This window comes from Diprion similis, chromosome 4 (genome assembly GCF_021155765.1).
Source record: "Diprion similis isolate iyDipSimi1 chromosome 4, iyDipSimi1.1, whole genome shotgun sequence".
NCBI lineage: Eukaryota > Metazoa > Arthropoda > Insecta > Hymenoptera > Diprionidae > Diprion > Diprion similis.
Genome location: NC_060108.1, coordinates 7510646 through 7530321, shown reverse-complemented (window position 1 = coordinate 7530321; position 19676 = coordinate 7510646). Strand labels below are relative to the sequence as shown.

Here is a 19676-nt window from a genome sequence, read left to right as displayed (position 1 = left end):
ACGCAGCCAGCTTTTTTACCAGCCGGTGTAGAAACTAATTTGTTCACGAATATTCAACGAGTACAACTGGCATCGGTTCATTACATGTTAAATTTTTATATACGGAGTAAGTAGAACGTGCGCGGTATGAAACGGCAAGGTAAAGATAAAGGCTGTTGTTCAACTGTATGATATACTGTAATGGCCCCTTATTATTGTCAGAAAATAAACTCAACTCTGTCTTACGGACACGCGTATCTTCATCAACCATCTCCATCGTATCTATGGTCTCCACGCTTGTCTCAATGAATCCAATTAAATTCAAATTCCGTTTTCATCACCTCACGATAAGAAAACCAGAAACGACCTTGATGTAGAAGACTGGAACATAAGGTTGAGGCAAGTGAGTTAGCTTAAAATAAACAAAACGTACTGCGATTGTCCTACTTGCAGAATGCATTGCAGTATCTCGAAACTTGACAGTGAAAAAGATGCGGGATGAAATATGTGCAAAGTCTGTATCAGTTTGTTGCTCACCACGATGATTTTTAAACAGGTTTCTTGGGTCCGGAGACTACCTGATGGCGAACAGTTGAGCTTGCTGACGGTTGGCCAGCACACATACACTGGGGACATGAGGTACACGGTCGAATTTCAGTACCCTAACAACTGGCGACTGCAGATCAAATTTGTTAACGCCAGCGACGAGGGCCAATACGAGTGTCAAATAAGCACGCACCCACCGAAGTTTATATTGATAAACTTGCACATAAATGGTAAGTCTTAGTCTTCGTATACTAATCACGCTAAGCTGGTGGCCGATGTCTTTCACGTTTAATCACTTGATACCGTGTTTTCTCACCTAGTATAACTCTTTTAAGATGTTTAGAAATGAAATTGCCGATATACATCGAGCTTTCTAAATTCGACTCAAGTTCTATGAACTTTTGAAAGTCATTCGAGGACTGTATAGTTCAGTCGAAATCTTTCGCAAAAATTCGTGGAAAATCATAAAATCTCATCAGGCATTAATGCCAGTTTATATGTAGGTTCTCGGTGTCATAGGTCCAATAGGAATACTGTAAAATTCCTCGACGTTACGGCCCTTTGAGGGGGGACCCTTCCTCAAAAGCTGACAATTCCTAGAGTAACGCTTGCATTAAATACAATAGTTATCCTTAAAAACCATAACAATTTCCTAAATGGAAAATCCAGGAACGTAGAAAAGTTCGAAGACAAGTCAGTAGAGAACTCTTACGTTCCTGGATTTTCCGTTTGGGAAATTGTTGTTTTTTATGGATAACTATTGTATTTCAAGTAAGTATTAGATTAAGAATTTTTCACATCTTCGAGTTACTTTGTTCGTATAACTTACTATTTGTATAGAAACATTTATCAGCTTCTGAGCAGGGCTCCTCGCAATGGGCCCAAACGTCAAGTTTTCGACAGTGTTTCTATTAGACCTATGACACCGAGAACCCACATATATATTTAAATCTTTTCAATTTAATAAGGTCGACGAAGCCCATCAATTATTGCCAGTTAAGATTGGTCGATTAACCCCCGACGGACGAAGGGCTTGCTCGAAATTGGTCCACGGTTGCCTCATACTGGGACATGCAAATATTATTAAGTCTAGAACGGAAATGTTACATGATTTGTTCAGGCAAACTTGATTTTTGATTCGAAAGTGTTATTTTCCTTCCTGAGTACTGAACTACACAGCACGGCGCAACACCTAAACCAGGAGCCAGCAACGAAAAGCATGTATGATCGGCACATCGCTAAAGCATTTTGAGAAGGTAGCCAGTGTTATAAGTAACAGGGGATCGCAAGTATGACGGCCCGCGGGTGTCGGCGTTGCGCTGCACAATTTTTTGAATTTTTCAAAAGCAACCATGCCCTTCAGGAATGAGTACAAAGTTAATGCTTGTTTTATATTGTTCATTAGATAGCCAAAGTATAATGAAGGAGTTGTATGCCATACCGATGTGACGTCTCAAACTGTCCGCCATACTAAATTAAACGTGTCATTTTTTTAAACGCTTTTGAATGACGAGCTCAGAGCTAGTCTTTTGGAGAGTGATACACAAAAGTGTTTCATCGCCTATCATGACATTGCCATACCGTTCCGATGTCCTTAAGTATCCGCCAGACTGCAGATTGAAGGGAGTGAAATTTTTCACTTGTCCATGTACTATAGGTACCTGGGCAAAAACAATTTTCAATTGATTTTGATGTCTACAAGACAAATCTGCAAGGGCCATACCGATACCATCTCTCTGAGGCGAGGAAGAAGCTTGTGAAGTTGTCACAATTTTACAAATGTCATGTATAACAGGTACACGTACCATACTTATGTTTTTGGAACATGTTGAATGTTTGTAATACGACTAAATTGTTTCCATACCGATATCATGTCTCTAAGGCGAGGAATAAACCTGTAAGGTAGTCACATTTTTACAAGTTTGATGTATAACAGGTACACGTGTCATACTTATGTTTTTAGGACATTTTTATGTCCGGAATTCGAATAAATTTGTGCCATACTGATATCATGTCTCTAAGGCAAGCAATAAACCTGTATATTGTTCGGTTGAGACAAGAGGGACAAGAGGCGTAGCGACAGGGAAGGCGGGGGGAATGCATGAGACTGAGTGAGATGCCCGGCAGCCGGCACTGGCCGCATAACGTTACGAGAGGGTTCGAGGAAGACGATGACATCGACGAATCGCGTTATAACGTCTCGTCCGATGAAGAAATGGATGAAGATGAAACCTCTAACGAGGATGATTAATATACCGTATTTTATTTCTTTTAATAAATTACATTGTTTCTAGTTTATCATCAAACGTTGCAAATCAAGCATTCATTTCACTTTTTTGTCAATATGAAGATTATAGAATTATTTTCGAGCACTTACCAATGATTTTATGAATATTTTGATAAAAATAGATTTTTTGGTGTTGCGGCCATTCGAATACCTCCTATCAGTATGGTATTGCATCTATTCATGAAAATGAATCACGGGGGTCTCAAAAAGAGGCCGCCATACTGGTACCTATGATACATGGGAAAGTGAAAAATTTGACTTCTTTCAACCTGCAGGCAGATACTTAGAGTCATCGGAACGGTATAGCAATGTCATGATCAGCGATGAAACTCTTTTTTCGATTATTGTCCAAAAAATTAGCTCTGAGCCTGCAATTCAAAAGGTTATAGAAAAAAATGACTCGTTTAATTGAGTATGGTGGACAGTTTGAGATGCCCACGCCGCATCGTATGGTATATAAACTCCTTCATTATACTTTGTCTATCTAATGAACAATATAAAACAAGAATTAACTTTATACTCATTCCCCAAGGGTATGGTTTCTTTTGACAAATGCAAAAAATTGCGCAGCGCAACGCCGACACCCGCAGGCCGCCATACTTGCGTTCCCCTCGTACTTATAATACTGGCTAACTTCTCAAAAAGCCTTAGTGATGAGCCGATCATACATTGTTTTCGTTGCTGACTCCCGGTTTAACCGCGTGAAAGCGAACTGAAATTTTAATGCACCGTAGATTGGCAACATTTCTATTTGTGGTAAGAATTACATTTTTGAGGCTTAAAAAACAACTCCCAAAATGGATTTTATTGGAGAATTGCTCTCCAGTTCCCTGGAAAATCGAACTTTTATAAAAAAAAAAAACTATATTTCAATTTATGTAAAAAAAACATGCAAATTTCGCTGGCAAAAATCGACATTCAGCGGTCACTCAATGTTGAGAACCGAATAATCTGGACAACTTAAATTAAGGAGGAAGTGTCCTGAATACTGAAAATTTCGAATTGGATGATCTGGAAATCGGGAACAGTGAGGACGATAATCCGGACATTAGGAACTTAGAAGCGGTTACCCGGATATAATTGATACCATCATTGGCGGACCAGCCGTTTCACAGATTCCGTGAAGCACATGTTACGAACGATAATTTTCATGCATATACGTCAGGGTGATCGTTGATTTGTAACATATACTCTAGATTTCCAGGCTCTATGAAACAAACAGGTTTGAGAGAATTTACTTGAAATTCGAATTGATTGTACCTGTAAATTTATACTGATGGTTTGTTCATTCTTGTAATGAATTAATTTTATTTATAACTGTCTGTACGGCGTCTCATTGATTAACTATGGAGAAATACTTTAATAAATGTAGAAATTGGTAAGAGAGCTTGGAGAAAAATCATTTGAAAAATGTACACCGTCTGTGTACACGTGATTGATTTTTGTTACTATTTGCATTTGTAATTTTTTACTCCAAGCTTCCTCAAAATTTGGACGCAATGTTGATTGTTCCATTATAAAAAATACAAACTGTTCGAGTTAAAAGTATTTTTAGTCACAGATTTATTTGTTTACCGTCTGATTTTGTTTGAACCGTTATAAAATTAAAAAAGATCGAGCCCTGAAGAAAATGAAATTTAATTTCTAGGGAACAAAAATATATATGTATGAAAAATCTGCCGGCAGCCCTGAATAGTGAGATTAACCATCAAAACCTTAAAGATTTTCTTTTTTCAAGGTTAGCTTAAGGTTAACCAAGATTTTTCAACTTGGAGCATATATAGGTATTGTATATACATATATTAGGGTGATTCGAAAATTCTCAAAACTGTCGGCTACTCTCAAAACTCAAAGATATCGCTGAAATAAAGGTCCCCATGCAACGATTCGATTTTTTGACAATATATAGGGGGCGCGTGGAACGCTCGAAAATGCCATTTTTTTTGTTGAATTCGCGTCATCGCTAATAAATAAAAACAGATCATTTCGAAAATTCTGATTTCATTATATAAGATGCCCAGACATATACTCTTTCAAATCCATATTTGCGGAACATCAAGAAATGTTTGAGATATACGAAATGAATTTTCGAAAATTAATATTTTCACTATTTTTCAATTCATAATCACTAAATACTGATTATTTTTTCTTCTCAATCGTTTTTGTATTTCTTCCATCTTTTTTCTTGCAAAACTCGGTATCTGTATTGCTTAAATGAAAAAATTTGCAAAAGATGAAAATTTAACGAAATCAATGGAACATGAAAATTTCCAAAATCAATCTTCATTATTTATCAATTTTGGCATTTTAAGCAATACTGATACCGAGCTTTGCAAGAAAGAAGATGGAAGAAATACAAAAAAGTTTGAGAAGAAAAAAAAATCAGTATTTAATGATAATGAATTCAAAAATACTGACAATATCAATTTTCGAAAATTCCTTTCGAAGATATGAGACATTTGTCAATGTTCTGCAAATAACCGGCGGTCTGTTAACCACCGACCATAGCTGACAACGAGAAAAATGTGACCGGAAATGACAAACAGCAGTGACGCCGCTAGCCAACGATATTTTGCTGTCGATTTTTTCACCACGCCGTCGCGTCGGTAGGTCAGTTGCGTCAAACTACACCAGACACGCAGTATCCATATATGCATGTGTGGTGTATGTTTCTCACCGCGTTGATCTGATGATTACTAATAACATATTTGGCGACCTTGAAGTATGCTGAAAATCAATACGGAGCAATATCGGATTCTAATGATATGCAATTCAAGTTCGAGTTCATACGTGCGGTATTTCGATATATATCATCACCCATGGTGATCATAACTGCCGAACGAAGAAAAAATCATTTCGCCTCGGGAATCCAGCTCATATTCTTAATGATGTTGGATCTATTGTATTTTTTTTTTTTAACTTCAGCAGTACTCGTCTCTATATGAATACTGACTACCCTGTTGTTATATCTGCACGTATATATGGGGTGTCCAAATGAACGTGAACAGAGTTTGACCCCGACCCTAAGCGATTTGGTCGCCGAATTTTTTCCATATTCTAGCACACAAAAGGTACACTTATTGATTTTATGTATCTTTTTGGATACAACGTATTACCCTGTGGCGTAAGCAGGGGACCCGGATCGTTTCAAAGACGATTGACTGCGAAACTGTCAAGGATATCCGGGGTTCAGGTATTTGTTCACAACATTGCCGTTAAAGCTGAAGACAACGAAGAGATGACGCAAACTTTGATAAAAATTTTTAATTAGTTACAAGAAGGTCTGAAGGTAAATTTTGGAAAGAGTAAATGGTTTAAAAACTCAATTGAAATTTTTGGATGCAGAATCGCCGAACAGCGTATGCACCCTCTACGGAAAGAGTAGAAGCGCTATTAAAAGCACCAAGCCCGAGCAGCCAAACGTCTCCAGCAGTGGGAAATGTTCCTAAAAATATTGAATTTCAAAATCCATCATGTCCCAGGGGAAAAAAAATTATGCTGATTTTCTGTCGACAGCACCAATAAAAGACGATACGGACGTCGAGGAAATCCACGCAATATGTAACGGTTCGGAAAACAGTTTTTTTCAACTACATACAAGAATCAAACTTCGCGTCACTCGACTGAAAGTGAGTTCGCGATGAAACTGCGAGAGATATCACACCGTCATCTGTTTTTTTGGCTCGTGGTAGACGGTTGACTAGTCGAGAAATTAATCAAAACCAAAATGAAGCCTTTTTTAATCGCAGAAACGAAATGTCGGAAGATCGGGGGTGCATTCTATTAGGACACTGGTTAGTCGTTCCAAAAGCCGTAACAAAAACAGTTGTTGCCGAATTACACGCAAGTCATTTCGGGGTAGAATGCATGAGGCCACTCGTGAGGTTATTTGTGTACTGGCCAAGCCTAGCTGGGGAAATTGAAACCATTACCAGAGCCTGTCTACCGTGTCTGCAAAACAAAAAAGAACCGCTGAAAGTAGGTTTATCGCCTTGGAAATGGCCCCATTTTTTTGAGGCCGTCTTATGGAAAAATGGTCGTAGTCATTGTAGATGCGTACTCGAAATGGCCCGAAGCTTGTATCGTAAATAATATCTCAGTAGAGACAACAATCATCAAAATGCAAAATCTATTCTCAGCTTTTGCATGCCCGATTCATGTTGTAACCGATAACGGCACAGCTTTCGCGAGCGAAAGGTTCGAACATTTTTGTGACGCGATTGGAATGAGACAGAGTTTTACGGCGTCGCATTTTTCGGCTACTAATGGTGCGGCAGAACGTTTCGTTATTCAAATCCCATCCTCGTCGATACACTGTTATATCTACATACTATGTATGTTAGGTGTGGAAAAAGGAAGGGAGTAGAGTAAGGAGACACACGATGTCATAGCTTGTGTATCTTTCTTTCAACTGTCGACTCTTACCATAGCCCGACGACTCGTGGGTTACACACACACATACAATATCAAGTGTGGTAACAATAACTCTGTCTCTACAATCCTACCTGAATCGCAATTTATCCTAATCCAGACTTCTGGATCTGTAAATTTAATGTCAAAATATTGCTTTGTTCAGCAGATAACTCATATAATTACGTCATTTTCAAACGGGCTTGAATGAATTTTTCCTGCTTGTGACCACCAGCCTAAAAATACTTAACGACATTGGGATTGAAAGCTGGTGGCGTTGGTAGCATCGTCTCGTGACGGTGTTGCTAATTTGAACTAATGGAAGACTTACAATTAGTATAAAATGAAAAGTACGGTAAGCAGGTCAGTCCGGGTCGCCGATACAGTCACGCGATCGTAATACTTGAGCCGTCGATCTCAAGTCTGACTTGAATTTAAACTGAAAGATGGTTCTAAGGTTTGATTCCAGAAGTTGCATACCCTCCCTACAACTACCTTAAGCGTGACGGAAGTCGTGCATGAAGGAAGATCGAGTGCGGAATGGTTTCTCCTCGTATAGACGATGTTCTCGCGTAGAAAAGTATTGAGCTGTATACTGTTCTTCCAACATCAGTGTGCGTGAAATTCTATTTTGCACCTCGGTATTCGGGGTGTAAGATACTAATTTTCTCAATACTGTGGGTGAAAATCGATTTTACGCCTGTAAGGTTATTTAATTTTCGAATATCGAGGCTTAAAATTGAATTGTTGCTGAAAACAGTGTATGCACCACGGGCCTACGATATACCCCTTCGTGTGATCGGCGCAGCCCTCAGGTGCGGTGATCAGCGCTCGGGTGTGAAACCGTCTTTTACGTCGTAGGTACATAATATACTGTCTTGCTGATATATGCACTAGGGTGATTTTTTTTAACGACTTTTGTTTTTTTTAGTTCTATATGTCGAACAAAAAATTCCATAAAAGTTAAAGCCCTTAATATTAATATTAAGTACTCGTGAAAAGATTTCCCGTATAAAATACACGTGAATCGAAGCGTTTTTTTTCAAATCTCTACAACTCAGTGGAATTTTATGATATCACATGCGGCTTGATCGCAATTTACGCAGAATTGAACGATCTTCAAAAGTGTCTTGAACGTCGTGAGTCCAACTTACACTGGTGAGATGGTACAGGTCACTCAAGTTGATTTTCACCCCGAATTCTCGTTTTGTCGCTGTTATCTCCGAAATGATCAACTTTACCGAAAAAATGTTCACGCAGTGGCTTATGGGGAAATAATTTCGCCATCAGACAAAACATCAGCGATTTTCTGAATTCAAACTCGTAATTCACTTTTGAACAATTTGAGCTTCCTCGTGGAATTTAAATACAGAACCAAGTACGTGGGAATCAAATCTTGATTATCAAAAATATTTCGACACATTCAAAATGTTGAAAGTGGTTAATGATACCGCTGAAAGAGGAGTAGCACTCACTGAAAGTTTTAATGAAGGTTTGACTCATAACGAATCGGAGAGACAAAAATTTTTTCAAATTGTACAGAATCATCGCTCTCAGTATACATCGTGTATAGAATCACAATATCTTGATAAAAAACCAATTCAATGATTAATATCTAGTAGCTATTCTCATTAATAATGTATTGCTGTTAATACAATTCAAACATTTGTTATTTGTTTTAGTTTTTATTTGAATTATTGCTTATCATATATTATTCATGTAACTTGTAATGTTTTTGTAATTCTGATAGCTAAGACAGCTCGACCATTTTTTTTTTAAGTTTCATCAAATCTGACCTTCATTATTATCGGTGATTCATCTTTTCCCACTATCTCAATTTTATAAAAGTGATATTCATTCGAATATATGGTGATATGATTTGGAATATCAATAATTTAAAACGTTTGATTCAATAAACTATAAAAATTTCATGCTACAAAGAAGTAAAAGTTCGATACCTCAAGAGATATTATTCTGAGCATTTCGGTCTGAAGGATCTTTTTTATAGGAAATTAGATTTTCAACCAAATTTTCCTTTACATTTTTTCAGTAAAGTTGATCATTTCGAAGATAACAGCGAAAAAACGAGAATTCGGGGTGAAAATCAACTTGAGTGACCTGTACCATCTCACCAGTGTAAGTTGGACTCACGACGTTCAAGACACTTTTGAAGATCGTTCAATTCTGCGTAAATTGCGACCAAGCCCAATGTGATATCATAAAATTCCGCTGAGTTGTAGAGAGTTGACAAAAAACCGTCCGATTCATGTGTATTTTATATGGGAAATCTTTTCACGCCCTGGGCGAGTACTTAATATTAATATTAAGGGCTATAACTTTTAGGGAATTATTTGTTCGACATATCGAACAAAATTTTTAATGGGGACAGAAAAAAAATTGTCTTTAAAAAAAATCACTCCAATATGCACGTTTGATTGAATCCTTTCATTTGAGATAGATCAGTCTTTTGTGCTTTAGGTCAGTAATTGTCCTTCGTTATTATTTGATTCAAAGATCATTTACTCAGTTTCCCCTCATACAGTCAAAAAGTAGTACTTGTAGGGGCAGCAATTTGCATATAGCTAATTGTACTGGTGAACGTCATCGCGACATCGAACAATTGAGATAAACCAACCAAAAGTTTGGTTATAAATTATAATCTTCAAAATAAATCATCTTACTTAATTCACATCTTGAAATGCATCAGACGTCAATATAACGGCGACTAAGACGGTAATTGTGGAACTAGATGCATAACGAATCAACATCCAAAGCACCGGGTCAGCACCAATATTACCCAATTCAGTTTGATAGTTCTAAGTTAATAATACAGAAAATATTAGTAGGACGATTGATGACTACAATTAGAATTATCAAAGCGATATCTTTTTAGTTCAGACCTAAATGCTTGCAATTGATAACAATTTTATAAAACAACCATTTCAAATACATGTAGAGGTAATGAGAATACCACAATCACAACTGAAATTGACAAAACAATGGTTTAAAGATATAAGAAATCACAATAGTACGATTGAAGTGAAGCTTAAACATTCTCAACCATATGTCCACCTTAATTTTTAATGTTGTTCGTTGATTTTTGAATTTGTCTCAAGGCACAAATTCTTAACGAGGTTTTAACACTAAAAAAATATTCCTTCAGTTATTGTAAAGAATTCAATTTTAGAGATTCAGTGTCATTCATCTTATTGTTAGAAATGGGCTAAGAAATACGTTACGGCTCGATACACACGGTGGGACGTGCCTTTTGACATCTTCATCGATATCAGTCGGCTGATAATCGAGTTTCTTCTTTGGTAATTACGTCGTTTGTCACCTACGGTAATCACCACAATCCTTCGTCGTCGGTGAATGATAATGGATCTAAATGATGTGAAATCACCAGGGTTGCCTTACAAACGCTCGATGGTAATTAACGAGCGCAGGTGTCGAAAATGTGTGCTTCCAGCGCCGTGGATAATGAGCGAGAGAAAACCCTCTAGAGTTACTTTCGGCTACCTTTCAATTGACGTTGACCAGAGTAGTCATTTGATCGTTTTCAGGTTACGTTGTATTCTCAAACATAGCGGAGTCCCGGTGCTGAATTTGAATTTGATTCGCCATACCCCATTCCATTACAACATGACTATCAAGGACTTGGGATCCGCGAACTCTCCGGTGCACTTGTGATTTTGCTACTGCGTATTTATCAACTACTCAACTACGCCGGTTCGGCGTTGGTACTCCCTGTTAAGGTGGTTTTTCAACTCAGTGCTCTTTTTGGGTACTCTTTGGCAAGGCCCCATATCTATATGCATATTTGCACTAAGAAGGCTTTATAAATGAGTTTGTTATAAGGCTGTGTGTTGATAATTCAAATTTCCAAGTTGTTTGCCTCCAAACGATTCTAAGATCAGAGTATAAAGTTGGCCACTTCGAGTTCCATACATTCGAAAATGATTTCTCTTACACAGTTGATTTTGCTACAGAACCACCTCAAGCGGGCGGGGGTCCATCGGCTAAAGTAGCTACCAAAACCATAGATCGCAGATGGCTGGCAATTCTTTTCTGAATGCTGCCTTGTGTTCTAAAAAACATGCCTGAAGCTCACAGTGGGACAAAAATTATTAGACCCTGGCCGATTTCGTATATACGACCCGAAACAAGATATCAAAAATCTGAAACAATCGATTGTTCGGAACAGTAAACAGTGTCTGCACACCAAATTTCAGCCAAAAATATTGAAAATTGTAGGAAGAGATACATTTTTGAAAATCCAAAGTTGCGATGTTGAAAGATTTTTCAATGCCACTATTTTTTTTCGTAAAGTATAGCCAATTTTATGTAAAAAAATCCTATACTGTTTATAGCTATCATGTATAGTTTAGGCGGTATGCCTAAAACAGCATTCAGAAAAAAATTGCCAGCCATTTGCGATCTACAGTTCTGGTAGCTACTTTGGTCCATGGACCCCCCCCCCCCCCCCCCCAACATTCAATCATGGCCATAGCTTTCATTTTTACCAGATTACCACATGTGCAAGTGGATTACTGGATTACGCGGATGAAAAGGAAACAGTTTTTCCCAGACGTTTGGTACCGGAGTGATACCTTGGATAGATTGCCAAAATTACCTTCACTTACGAGTAATTTGACATCAAACCTCACTGCTAAGTATTTCACTTCTTCGCAAAAACAAAAACAAACACAAAAAAAAGGAATTATTATTAAAAAAATATTTTCAGTTGATAGGCCTTTTTCAAAGAATGAAGAATGAACGATAGTGCACCTCGGTATGCCCGAAATGAATTGACGCAGTTTTCGAGCAGTGCCCTATGGGAGACCAGAATTTTTGTACAACTAATGCTATTTAATAACGTTATCGTAAGAACCCTTGTAAAAGAGAAAAATTCCAATTTCAATAACATCGAATTCTGCGAATACTGTTCTTATTTGGACACGCTTTTCCAGAAAATCGAACATTGTCGACGCTTTGACGAGCAAACAAGTAAATATTTAACTAGACTAGTTCATGGGGATCAAAACTTTTTGGCAGTATCAATTAGTACTTATTAACAGTATTGGACCATGAGAAATAACAAATTTTGCGCTATTAATTATTTGCAAACTCTAAGGGTGCTGGAATCTAGGCGCCCATTATATTTCATTATTATTTTCCAAACTAATTCTTGAAAGACTTACAAGTTCGTTTCTACAAGTCGCGGTCCTTTAAATTCGTTTCTCCAGAGATTTCCAAAGAAGAGGATCGATTCCACAGAAATCAGTTCTACAAGGCACATGTTTGTGTTACTGTTTTTTTTCTTATTTGGTTATTACCGAATTGGCCGATTGATTTGACCAACCGATTTTTTCAGTCAATTCGGTTAAACGGTTTGGCCGGTTAATCTGGTGAAATACTATAATTTTCTCAACCAGCTAATGCTCGAAAACTTTTACCATTCGAATCAGACGAATCAACTGTAAATTTAATCGTTAACTGACTAGGCTACGAATATCAGGAAAATAAATTATTAATTAAAAAAAAGAAATGAATTTGTAATCATGTAGAATTTTGAATGTGTCAACGGTAAGTGGTGAAAATAACGACGAAACGTTCAAGCAAAATTTATTTGGTGAACGTTATGTTGAACGTTGAACTATCTACCTTCATTCATAATTTTTTCCAGAATATCCCGGTTTTGCTACAAGAATATCAATAAATAAAAATTTTCCGGTAATAAGTTATTACCGGAGTGATCAGTTGACGATAATTTAGAGCTGATTTGTTCGATTTGAATGGAGATATTTATTTAGCATCAGCGGATTAAGCTAATTATAATTTTCCACCAGATTAACGGGCCAAATCGGTTAATCGGTTGAACCGAGAGCTGATTAATCATATTAACTTTTTTAACCAGCAACGAGAGCGGGGAAGTGCTGATATTTAATTCTTGAACTAATAATAATAATTCACCCAGTGGTAACAAATCCAGATGAAATGCTGCTCACGGATTAGAATAGCGCTATCGCTTATAATTCAAAAACTATGCGTTGGACGAGCTTCCAGTAAAGAAATTCTTAGTTTCATTTTAGTGAAGTATCACGCTGGCTGGTCCGTAGATTCGAATTTAGGGATACCCTATATATTCTTGACATCCGTTGTGCCGCATTAAATTACATATTTTGAGCGTAAATCGACTAACTTGAGTACTAAAATTTTCTGGAAAAATCCTAGGCCATAATCTCGTCACTTTTGCCGGCCTATAAGAATGCCTACGCGAAAATACAGACTCTACGAAGAGTGAAATGGAATATATTGAGAAACAAATCACACTTGAAACCATTGGAAATTGTAATTCATAGCAGGGAAGTAGCTGTTAATTATAGAATACTGTTTACTATTGATAGATGGGAAAGTCGACTTCATAGAAATTGAACAATCTCGACAATACCTTGGCAAAAGAGGTATATGAAGAAAACCTGAAAGACGTAATGTGTACGTTACATGCATAGATCCGATTCCTTGAGTGTCTTTAGTATCTATCTTACAAACTCGAGCTGAAAAAATGGTCGGTACAATCCGAAGACGGATCTTCCGGAATCCGAGAAAAATCTTTGAAGTTTGAATTGGGATCGTCAATCAGTTGATAATCCCCAGCCTGGGTGCGGGAGCACCAATGATGGAAATACTGCACGTCGTTTTTTTTTTTTTTTTTTTTTTTTTTTCCGAAAACAACGAATGAAGATTAATGATAACTGGCATGAAAGAGGAACTTAAAAATATTTCACGTAATCCTACAACTTATTTGCAGTCGGTACAATATCAACGTGGACAACTTCGACGAATACACGTTGAAAACGGCGAAAGTGTTCGTGAGCGAATATTCATGGCATTATATACCAACAATTGTCCACAAAATATTGATTCATGGTCCTCTGATGATAGCTTCGACTACTTCACCTGTTGGACGATTATCAGAGGAGGCTCAAAAAGCTAGAAACAAGGGTATCAAGAAATTTCAAGACGGATTTTGTCGTGAATCATCGCGTGACAATACCACGCAGGATATTTTGAGTTGGTTGCTACTGTCATCTTACCCCTTAACGAAGAGAAAACTACCACGAATGAAATCGAACCAACTATTGCCCAAAGTCATTTCATAACTAGGGATTCAAGGTATTGCGGATGTAAATATTTAACCGAATATAGATTCACAATAATTTTTCAATTTGTAGCAATAAATACTTTCTTTACAATATTAAAGGAGAGTATTAATTTTTCCCGAAATTTCCAAACTCGTTTTCCATATTATGAGTCCTGAATTTTGTTTATACAAATTTTGATATTAGATTCGTAATTAGCAGCCCCGAAAACATAAGGAAGGTAGATTTTCAATCGAATTTCTTTTGAAATTCGTATTTTGACCTGTCATATTGTAGCCGCCATTTTGTATTTCAAAATTTTGATATCAGAATTGTAATCAGCGATCCGAAAGACATCAGTATACTAAATTTGGAAAAATTACGGTGGTACCCTGATTTGTGGCCACGTTTTCGTAAAAATTCTCCACTGTGCATTGCAAGATGTAGCACTGCTGACGGAAATGCATATACCTGCACGCCGGAATGACCCACGTCGCCGTGTAGACGTGCGCAGAATCAATTACAGATCTTGGCAGACGGATCTTGTCGATATAACATTATACGCAGGCCACAACAAAGGCTAAAAGTATATGCTCACAGTCATTGATATCTTCTCAAAGAATGCGTGGGCTATACCGATAAAGAACAAGTTCGGGAACGATATTACAAAGGAGATGCAGTCTGTGCTGAGTTCAAAGACGAGTCCCGAAAAAATTACACGTGAACAGAGGAACAGAATTTGTCAATTCAAAATTTGAATCTTTGATGAGCCGCTGAGGTTCATATTAGTAGGCAAGTGAGGCCGGTTCTGGACACAAATCCCTACTTTATCGACACAGCCCAGGCGTCAAACTTTTTCCAGGGTGATGGGGGGAGGGGGGGGGGGGGGGGTAAAGCAGGTTATCCCCACCGAGGCTGAAGTTATCAACAGTCATCTGTTTTGCGGTCCACGTTACCATCGTTTTCGATGAAATTATCTACATTCCTATTAGTTTTTTACCCTCATCTGTAAAAAAATCAAGTGTTCGACTTTTACCATAGTGGCGTTACCATTATCAGCGGACGTTGCATCCTACGATCATCGGTAAACATCTCGCGCATTACATTTACCAACACGTATCGAGCAAGATCGAGACGTAGGCGTGAACTCGCGTACTTGCGCAGATCGACAAAACTCACAGTCCAGGAGCCACTACCTGTTTTTTTGGCGATGAATAACAGGCTGAATCTCCATGAGGAGCTTCGGTTTGACGTGACGCCCAACTTATCCCTCTGTGAAAATTTCCGATACTGGCAGCTAATGTAGTGCGTAAGACATGTCGATTTGGTGGAGTGCCCAAATTTTCTGACTAACAGTTAGTTTTTTATTCAAATGATAAGACAATTTTATAATAAAATTATCCTAACATTGAAATAAAAAACTAACTGTTAGTCAGAAAATTTGGGCACTTTACCAAATCAACATGTTTTACGCACTACATTAGCTATCAATATCGAGAATTTTTGCAGAGGGAAAAGTTGGGCGTTTCGACAAACCGAAGCTCCTCACGGAGATTCAGCCTTTTATTACTCTCCAAAAAAAAATAGAAGGTGGCTCCTGGACTATTAGCTTCTAAAAGGTTCTTCCACCGTAAATCAGCTTCTAGAACATTCTTTGATCCCTACCGAGGGGAGTGAGACGTTAGCAGCTTAGTAACAACGAATTCTCAGAATTTAGGACGGTGATAGGTTCTCGGAATCACCAGAAAAATTTCGACACAACGTCGAACTGTCCGCATCGATCAGTAAAACGTTGAATTCTGGAAAGTTCTGTGTCAAATTTGAGGAAATAGGTTATCAGAATAATGTTCTTTACTGCGGAACAAAGATCTTATTGAAAAAAACGTTTGATTACGGTTCACATAGATTCATAATGTTGGTATAAAAGTGATTACATATAAGTTTCTTATTCGACAGTATCATAACCAGGCTCTACAGCACCTTTGAATGCAGAACTGAGGACTCTTTTTACATTGTTGTCCGGAATCATAGGCTTTTTCGCCGCACGCATGATTTTGTTCAAGAAAACGTTCTTTAGTTTTCGGTACCCCATACCTAACTTTGTTTGCACCTTCATTGTGTTAGCTACAGCCCAATCCATCGTTTTTCTCCCAATTTCGCGTCCTTTGCATGAACCCGTTTCCAGGCTTTTTCAGCTAATATGTCATTCGTGAAGTTTCTAGCTTCAATGTTCTCACGATTTTTCGAGTAAGCTATGTCGGGTTCCTTGCACACTGCATCAAGAGGATTGATACCGGAACCGCCTCTCACGACCCGTTTCTCCAACTTCGTACCGGGACCGCAGTACTGGTAACATGCAACTCGATTAGAAGTTTGTTGATAATGCTATTAACTAAATCATTCCGACGTGATCGCTTTTTCGAAGATCGCTTGGGATGACGTGTGTGCATAATCATGTCTGCTCATCAGCTGAGGGCAAGTGTTTCAACACGAGTTATTTTTAACTGATTCGACCGTCCGTGTTCGAGATGCGGTTTGAGAAACAAACGATCACGCTGCCGATGAGAGACTTTGACAAATATACCAAAAACACAAAATGGAATAACTGTCATGGTGTCCTATTACCGAGCAGCGTACGTGCAGTCTTCTACGAACCATCCAACTGTGGTAAAACCAACGCGCTACTCACGCTTATAAATCACCAAGATGGTTTCAGATTAGAAAACGTCCACATTTGGTGAACATCTCGCAATCAGCCGAAATACAAGTTTTTGAGATAAGTGCTTGGAAGTGTTAACGGTTTCTATCTTTTTCAGACTTATGCTCGAATCCCAATGCATCTCGTGCGCGACAACACCAACTTGCTGGTCTTATTCACGCAAGATGAGATGAATCTGAGACACGTCTACAACGACCATGTCAACACTGATATATCCTACACACAGTTTAAAAACGTGTGCATGACATGCTGGAACAGTGACAAGTATTTATTTATAGTCAGCGACAAGGATAGAGAGCTCGGTAGTGGTCAATGTAGGAAGGGTCTTGACAATTTTATGAACACGAGAATGGATTAAAATACATCATCATCAAAGAATAAGAAACAGTAAAAAGTAAAAAGTAAAAAAAAAAAAAACAAGAAAAAGTATCGTTGCAGAGTTAGTCGAGCCAACATGCAGCAAATTCGTCAACAAAAAGAAGTCTTGCGTGAGATTACTTAAGCGAATAACGTAATTCGTCGTAAGCATGCACTGCTCAAGACGGAAAAAGAGTCAATGCGGGAAAAACGAAGGATGTCCTCAATCCTGTGGTAACCCCGTTGCAGGAATTAGTAAAGGTTACCTGATGTGTGAAACCTGTCAAAGAAGAAGTGAAGGAAGAAATAAAAGATGAAATGAAGGATTAGCAGCAGAAAGAAATTGAATCTGAGGCAGCAGATTCTTGTAAAACTGCGGGAGAAGACGAAGATGAAACTTTTGTAGAGTTATCCATGGAATTGGAAGATGCATATCTTGAGACATTTGGTGATCAACAAAAACAAAACGATTTGAAACAGTTTACGGCGTGCGGAACCTTTCAACTGCCGGACTGATGACTGGTAACTCGCCGATACACTTTCAGCATGGATACATACGCATCGGTGATATGCGGTATCCAAAAACCAAGGGGCTATTGAAGTTGTTGTTTAAGAAGATACCGAACATCGCCTACGTTACCTTTGACGACAAAAACAAAAAATACAAAAATATCATCCTGGCAACAAATGCTCATAGAAAATGCTACAGTGCGATAAAGCATATCCGATATGCAGGTGCTGCAAACTTCAAGTAAGTAATTGCAGAGCTGCTCAATATTTCTACGGCAGACAAAGGTTTGTCGTCACAGTCGTTGAAGCGTACGGGTAAAGGTTTTCTGCTACCTCGGGCTTAGATTACTCGACAAGGTATTGGAACAGGTTATATTTTCTGGAATGCTGTCAACGATTTGGTGGAACGTCTGCGCTTGCATGTAGCACCTCAAGCGGCTGACAATACAAGTCACAACAACGAAATAATGTCGATTCTCGAAGAATTACAGGAAGCGGAAATCATTTATTAGCCAGCTCTCATCGCTTTTTTGGTCATTTTCAAGGAGAGTGCGGACGTGGTTGGATGGCAGCTAAATAAGAACACAGCTATGAAGACTGGCGGTCCTCCAGGTGTTCGATTTCAACTAACTGCTGAGAGGTATTACGATGTACAGAACGAAAGACTGTGCAATATAGCCATCCCTGTAGAAGAGATCAACGCTGTAAATCTAAAATCTTCAAAGAGAAATTGAATTTTTGGTAAAATCAAATCATTACCGAGACCAAGTCACCCTTGGTCAACTATTCAAAGCTTTGCAGACTACCACAGAGAAGTCTTTGAATACTTTTCAAGTTGACTTAGAAACAAACAGAGATCTGTTTACAATGCAATACTGAAATCATCGCCATTTCGGATGGAAGACTCACAACATAAGAAAATTAACGAAGAAAAGATAGCGCTGGTATCCGAGCTACGTAAACCAGCACATTGATATTACCTACGTCACCATGTAGCCGTTCGCGGCATCGACGAGACTTGGCAAGTTGATCTTATTGATATGACGTCATACGCAGCGCAAAACAAAGGCTGATCTGTGAACGCTTTAATTGTATGCTTAAAAGTAAAATGTGGAAGCAATTTAGCCTGCAAGGAAGCTAAGAATGGTTGGATGACCACGAGACAAAGCTGTAGTAAAGTTTACTTCGTAATGAATAATAAGTGATGGCATGATCTCTTTCATAGAGCAACTCCATGAGCCAATTGAACAACTGTATGTACTTACTACAACAACCCCGACCCGTTGCTGACAGAGTGAATTTCTTCAGGTTGCCCCTTTATTTGTTATTAACTGTTAAAAACAAAAGGTAGGGCTTTTCGTTGATGTACAAGGCTTCCGTAGACCTTGCGATAACACCTTCACGTTAAAAGAATTGGTTGTGATTTCACTCTATTTGGAAGCAGAACCTTCGACGTTTCTCTTTAAGCCACTCTACGAATGGGATTGTCTAAACGTTAAATACAGAAGCCAAAATTTGTGCTTGCAATGTATTTTCACGCTCTGCCTTGGAGCTGTAAAAATATACCGTTTGAGAAAGTCGAATGGACAATTGAATACGAGCTGTGAAAAGCTCGCAGGGTGTACGTAAAAGAAGCAGAAAAGCGAGATTGGCTGCTTAAACTTGTCCACAAGCTTCAAATCATCGATTTGTCGAACTTAGGCTGTCCATTGCTTTGAATCATGCA

At 38.2% G+C, this 19676-nt stretch overlaps 1 protein-coding gene across 1 annotated transcript in view; it reads left to right on the top strand.

The window, feature by feature from the left end:
- LOC124405323 overlaps window positions 1-19676 on the top strand; it is a 346482-nt gene that overhangs the window by 259920 nt on the left and 66886 nt on the right. The window contains exon 5 of the mRNA XM_046880139.1: window positions 536-755. Within this exon, the coding sequence (XP_046736095.1) occupies window positions 536-755 (220 nt within the window). The remainder of the gene's footprint in view (window positions 1-535; window positions 756-19676) is intronic.